The sequence below is a fragment of the Pygoscelis adeliae genome, unplaced genomic scaffold (genome assembly GCF_000699105.1).
Source record: "Pygoscelis adeliae isolate BGI_AS28 unplaced genomic scaffold, ASM69910v1 Scaffold4, whole genome shotgun sequence".
Classification (NCBI taxonomy): domain Eukaryota; kingdom Metazoa; phylum Chordata; class Aves; order Sphenisciformes; family Spheniscidae; genus Pygoscelis; species Pygoscelis adeliae.
In genome coordinates this window covers 10076484-10083372 of record NW_008824986.1, presented here as the reverse complement: position 1 = coordinate 10083372, position 6889 = coordinate 10076484, and the positions used below count along the sequence as shown (strand labels likewise).

The 6889-nt window shown below is 46.6% G+C and overlaps 1 protein-coding gene across 2 annotated transcripts in view; it reads right to left on the bottom strand.

Moving 5' to 3' along the window:
* Window positions 1–6889, bottom strand: part of CTBP2 (C-terminal binding protein 2) — an 80256-nt gene that overhangs the window by 25877 nt on the left and 47490 nt on the right. Inside the window, exon 1 of one of the 2 annotated variants that reach the window (XM_009325866.1) lies at window positions 6300–6356. The exons of the other annotated variant lie outside the window; for it this stretch is intronic. Coding sequence (XP_009324141.1) covers window positions 6300–6324 — 25 coding nt within the window. The 5' untranslated portion in view covers window positions 6325–6356. Of the gene's footprint in view, window positions 1–6299; window positions 6357–6889 lie in introns of those variants that run through there. 2 annotated transcript variants of the gene reach the window in all.

Here is a 6889-nt window from a genome sequence, read left to right as displayed (position 1 = left end):
TTCCTGCCTTGCTGCAAAACACGGGCTGCAGGGCTGGGGGCTGCATTGCACACACCTGGGGGACCTCAGCCCCAGCCTCCACACACCTTCTCCTGATACATCACCACCTCGACAGCCTTTGGACCTGAACGTGGCCGGAACAACCCAAAACTCTTCCAAAAAGATCTCAAATAATGTTAGAGACGTGATTTCTTTTGCTACAGTGGAAGGAAGCGCCAAGTAAGGACTGGGGTGGAACCTGCGGTGCCTCTGGCCACCCCACCTCGGCTCCCTGGTCCTCTCAAGGCTTTCGGAGGCTGAAACAAACCCCTCCAGAGCTTACCAGCTGGGCTATTCTTGGGCCCTGGATGAGCAACACGCACTAGGAACAGGCGAGAACATACCTAACATTTTTTCTCATCCCTGACCCTAAAAAAGTTCTCCTCTGATTAGTGATAATCCACGGCCACACATTTCATGTCTTAAATTAGGACAGTGGACCAAGCAATGTCTACTAAACACCATCACTAACTTTGATACCAAAAGTACCTATTCACCCTGAGACACCGCATCTGTCAGCACGAGTGACGATCGCCCCGTCAAGGGTTTCTGCACGGGGTTTTCCTGCACGCCCAGGGTGGGCTCGAGTCAAGGCTAGGTTAAACTCTCATCGTTTTGCAAATCCTACTGTTGTAGCCACTTCATCCCCACCTCTCCCATACCAGCCAGAGGGCACGCAGCCTGGTCAGCTGCACACAAGCGTCTTCTGGTTTATAGAAACCATGTTCAATGTCCAAATATTGCACAGTTGCTTGAATAATAGAGCTTACAACCTCCCTAATTTATCATGAGTGTTTAAAATAGTATCAAAACCCCTCACAAGTAATGATAGATGAAAAATTTATCTTAAAACAGAGCTATTTAAGATACGATAATCTAGAAAAATCTTTGCTAATCTGCTCCATCTTTGAGCAAAAGAAATACATGCTCCCTGGGTTTCGTAATAAAACAAAAACGAACATTGGCAGAGCAAGCAAAATCATCTACAAATACAAATCAACCTTTTCTCCTTGTAAGCCAGAGTAGCCCAAGGGATAACGGCACAATCGTGCTTCTGATGTATTTATACAGCACATTTAATCTTCATTAATCTAGATAACACACTGGCAGATTCTTATTTTTCGATTCCAAGAACGACGAGCTATTCCTGTGCTACGGTACTTCAACACCCACCCTCAACCACGTGGGGCCCCACAGAGGTCTCCAACCACCACCCTGGAGCACCATGGGTGCCTCCTTCCCAGCCTCCCACTGCCTTGGGATGGGGCTGTAGTGCTGCAGCCCCAGCTTGTCCCAGCAGCCCCTGAAGTTCACTACACTCATTTGGTCACAGTGTGGGGCCCGAAGGACCTCATCCAAGCATGAGGCAGCCCTGCCCTTGCCTCCCCCGGCTCTGATGCACGGCTTTTCTCACAGGGGCAACCTCAGCAATGCAACAAGAGCTAAAGGAGGGAGATCAGGATGCTGGAATAAAGCACTCCTGCAAGGATCTGTATTTTCTCTCTGTTTTTCGTGAGCTGACATTTTGGTCAATGATCTTCATATTTAAAGTGTCTTATTTTCTTGTGCATGCAAAGGATAGCTGCACTGCAACTCCTGCAGCTGCTGGGAGGCATTTCCTACAGACATCCTCAGTGCATTAAGTGTCAAATAAAATCCAAAGCTGTAGAGAAACTGACTGCTCTTGAAACCACGTTAAACTATAGTGGGCTGAAAACGTCTTCATTTTTATGTCTCTTCACTATCACAGAGAAGAAAGTCAATGCTGATGTAAGTAAGCACAGGCTATGGGTTTATCTAATAATGTATACTGAAGATAGTGAAAAATATTTCAAATCTGCCTACAGTTATAAAACTGTAAATCACACTGAATGATACCACTGCAGTAAGCTGTTTCCCTCTAACGGTTTTCTATATTTTTATCGGTTCAATAAAACCCATCACCTATCAACCTAAAAGCTGTAGTTATATACCCTATGGTTATTCTCAATTAATTGATTTTTTTAATTTTAAAATTGTGCCACAAACCCACCGGAAGATTTTTGGAAGAGCGAGGTACAGCAAAATGAACTAATCAGATTTCATTTCTTTCTTGGGAGAAAGGGAGAGTCCTGTACTGAAGTTTCAGAAAGTTGACAAAGTTTCCTGCCTTGCAGTAGAAAACACTTGGCAAAGATGGATGCTGATGCATCATATACCCCTGCCTACAAATTTGTACACTTGATTACATCATACAGATTACAAAACATATCAAATGAACCGAGTGGGCTGAGAAAACTCCCTGGGATCATGAAAAAGAAGGCTCCTGCCACAACAATGATCTTACGTACTGCCTGTGTCCTAGGGGATCACAAAGCCCCTCGCACATTAGCTGTCACTGACATGAAACCACCCTGCTGGCTGTAATCAAGAGGTACAGACTACATGGCAAAGAGGTGAAGTGAGACACGGTACTCATCAGGAAACCCAGTTAAATGAGCATTTTACAATCTCACACACAAATATGTCTGTGTTCTCACGGTTCATTCCACAAACACCCAAGAGGTAAACTGTACAGTACTCAGTGTAATCTATTCCTCTAATTAATACCTTTGATAGTACAAGGAAAAACCCAATATTGTGAAAAAAATCTGAAACACATGGCCAGCTGACTTTCTTAAGAGTACTTAAGAATACAGAGGTGGCTTCATAATTACCCCAAAACCCCTTTCCATTTGGCGGCATTACTTTCAGCAGAAGTTTTCCCACACCTTTCACTGGTTCTCAGCCCAACAAATGGGTCACCTTCCTTGACCTGCTGTCCTCTCTCTGCAAGCAGACAAATTCTGTGCCCATTTGTTTCCCTGATACCCTCTTCCATCAGAAGGAAAAAGGTGATTCTTCTGCAGAAACTTGTTAGAAGTTGCTCTCAACAGGGGGATCACCTAAAAGAAGATACACAGATCTCAGTCACAGGGTCTGGAAGTGATCTTGTGAGTTTTCTAAAACAAGCTATTTTGTTGCTCCTCAGAAGAAGCAGACCTTGAGAGAGGTGCATTGAAGCAGATCCCTCTCAATGCCTTGTTCAAGGTCTAGCCAACTGACATTGACGGGTTTCAAGATTTTTTTTTTGCTTTGTATGTAAGGCAAGGGTCACAAGTTTTGAAGGACTCCTCTTCAAGCTCTCATCGAATGAGCATGACGGATCTTCTGTACCAGACGCAGCCATGCTGCTGTGCTGCTCTCCAGCAGCCCTGTAGGAAGCGTTGGAGAGGACGTTGCACAGACACCCACGATAGAAACACGTCTCACCCTCTTCTGCCTCCTTACTTCAGACTAAGCTGATGAACCACGCTTGCTGCCAGCATTAGGTATGGAGCACACACCAGGACTCCTCCCCAGCATCTCCTCCCCCCGTAGACTGCTTCGCTGTTTCTGCCCCTGTCAGGCACATAAACAAAAAATCAGTTGCTACTTCCTTGCGATTCGCATGAGGAGTGCCTGGAGTCAATGGGTTCAGTGTGGGGATCATTCAAACCAGCTGCGGCCAGTGAAAAGAATCCATTCTTCATTCCTGCGACCAGGCTTGCTAGAAAGTAGGGAGCAAATGTTCCACCCAAAATAGTTTTGGTCTGAGCACAAGAGAAGCTATTGGCAACAACAACATTGAAAGAATGTCTTAGCATCAGGCTCCGATGCCTTGCAAATGCATTTTGTATCCTCTACCCCAAACTGTATTTCTTTCTGCCTGTAACTACATGCTTTAACTGGCTCTGGCAGATTGCCGAATGTCTTTATTTTGGCTAGTAGAGCTCCCTTCCATATGGGACCTATCTAGGATGGAAAGCAGATCTACTGGGATGGAAAGCCCAACCCCAGCTGAGCACCGGGCCACCACGGCCCTCCACAGTGAAACCAAGTGGTGCAGGAGTCCTGGGCAAAGGGTGCAAATCAGGCAGCTCCTTGGCTGCTCACCTTTCCCCAGAGCCACACCGCCAGGCAGGGGTGTGGCTGTATTCCCCCGCGCTGGCTATGCAGTGCAGTACCTACACGCCTCTGCTGGGTGTGCTCTCCTGCCCCAGCTTCCCAGTTGTCCCTCCATGCACCCAGTTTTACCGCAAGGATGCTCCGATAGTATTGCAACCAATGCTGCTTTTCTCAAAGAGCTGTAAACTGCCACAGTGGCCAGGTGTGAATGACTAGGTCTTTGTGGTTTATTTTTAACCTACAATGAATTTGAAAAGCAGAAGGTGCTGCTGTTGCTAGGGACGCAAAGGTAGAGTAGCAGACATGAAGAGTTCCCTCTGGGTGAGCGACCAGGCCTGATGTGAGCATTTCCTCTGGGTTGACTGGCAAGAGCAATTAATCCCGACGCAGTGCATATGTTCTGAATTTTGTGTACTTCAGAAACGAAATGAGAAAAAAAGTTATTGTGCTTCGCTGTGAAATATCAAAAGCACTGAACTGTGATGCATTAACATGGCATTGTCTTCAGGACTCTCGCCCAGCTCAAGGCTGACAAGAGGAGCTGGCACACAGACATTAAGAAGTGCACATATTCTTTCCTCGCACACTCAGGTACTTTTGTACGGCACAATAACGCATGCGAGTATGTCTCTATCCTCTTCATACAGTTATCAGTGCAACATAAAGTAAGGACAATGCCCGTTAACAAAAGATACAAGAGAGGATAACAACTAAGATAAAAAAGATTTGCATTTATAAATGTCACAATATAAAGGAAATGATAAACCCCTGCAAGCCGAGTTTCTAATTTGGTCTTAATCTCACTGGGCATAGCCGTGCCAGCATTGGCTGCCTCTCCGTCTCCTTTCCATTGGTCAGGACAAGCCTTTTCCCAAATCACAACAGCTGGCTGGAGCAACCCTCCACCTCCTCCTTCTTGCTACAACTTTCCCTTAGAGCATGATGACTTTTAAATCCTTTCAGGCTCAAAGCCCAGTAAGCAGTAAAGCCCAACACAAAGTGATATTTGTTTCTCATAACTATTTTTTTTCATATAAGAATCCAATAGAAAAATACCTTCAGCAGTATTTGTCATAGCCAGAGGTGGATTTGAAGCTCTGACGAAGTGAATGTGCTGCACACAGCGGTGCTTGGTGCAGCATGCCTGCTTCTTAACAGAGTTAAAGGAAAAGCCTGCCCTAAGCCAAAGCTCCTATCTTCCTTCAGCTGTAGTAAGGAGTGACTTAAAATCTTTTTGGGAGCTAGAAACTTTGGTATGGACAAAGAACTCAAATGAACAGCCACAATGGCTGCAGAGTGGTTTCCTTAATTAGAAAGTTGGCTGCGTTCATAAGGAGGAGGAAAACAATGCTACAGACAGCCAAGGCAAAGAGCAAGTAAAAACTGTAGCACATGCAGCTCTGGAGGAAACAGAAACTGGCTCTATCAGCCCCCAGATCCTCCAAAACCACTTGTAATTATTAGGCTGAAAATCAAGCGTGGTCCTGCTGCTGGATCAGAGCAATACAAGCTTGTGAATATGACTTGGCCTTAATTAATACATTTTGACAAGGCTCAAAACACTCCCCAAGCGATTTAGGACACCGTAAAAAATCAAGGAACTGACAGTTTTTGACCTCAAGATGTCAAATACAGAACTTCTGTCTAGTTTGATGAGCTGTCACTCTATCCCCCGGACATCCCTACTGCAGCTAAGCATTCCATGTCATGGGCTGCAACCATGCAACATGGTCCACAAGATTACTGGCACGTTCTCAGAGCATCAGTCAACCCAGCTTCAACAGCGTCCGAGAATCCCTGTCAATACAGCTGCAGTGGTGATCTTCTCAGCCCTCTGCCCTGCTCTTTTGCTTGGCGATGGGCAATGGGAGACTACAGAGACATCCAGCACTGTGTGGCCAACTGTAAGGAAGCCTGAGAAACCCACACCTCGCTGCTCGCTTGCTGGCCAGGTTTGCCCAGCTGTCCTTGTGGAGACCCGGTCTGCTGTTGCACGAGAACTAGAGAGCTGCATAGCAAACAGAGGACACTAACCAGGAAGGTTGTGTGCTTTTTTTAAACAGCAAACCAGATTCCATCCTGAAAGCACAATAAACTCTCTAAGAAGAGACATTTCAGACTGTGCACAACTCTCAAGCCAGTGCAGGGTACCTCCCGACAGAGAGACGGCTAACTGTACAGAAAAGTGTAGAAAACCATAGGTAGAGAAACTGCAGCTTTCCCCTGTGCTGGTCGCATGTGGGTCTGTCAATCCAACCAGCACCTGACACCTGTGATCAGAAAGAAGCTGATACCTGTCATGCTGAGACGATCCAGCATCCCGCTATGGAAATTCAAACGGCTGGTGCCAAAACAGCGCTCCTGGGGAAGAGGCAGCTGTGCCGTGCGTCTGGGGAGACCGGGAAGGCAAAATGAGAAAACGCTTCTTGGCTGCAGCGGAAAACCAACATACTGATGCCTCTCCTAAGCGCAAGACTCTGGCCAAGGAGAAACATGGGTCGTGGACCATTTCCAAGGGTGCACTTGAGATGCTCTTACTGTAATTGAACATGAAGCTGTGGCCTCCCAGGGCTGCGCGCGCTCCTCGTTGGGGCGGGCTGCCACTTTCTGTGACTGAGCACGGGGTGTTTGTGTTTTTCTGCTTCAAACAGTCGCCAGAATGAAATGAAACGCGGGTGTCTGACGTGAGGGAGGCTGAGGAGCACAGCTGCTATCTGCAGACATGTAACTGGAGAGCGATGGCAGCAGAAAAACCAATGAGTTTTCGGAGTGTGGCTCCAAAAAGAAAATCTCAGAGGACACACTCGTGATCCTCTTCCACGCAGGAGATGAAAAAGAATCATCCCAAACTGAACAGGGAGAGGTGCAGCTCCTTGGAGGGTCT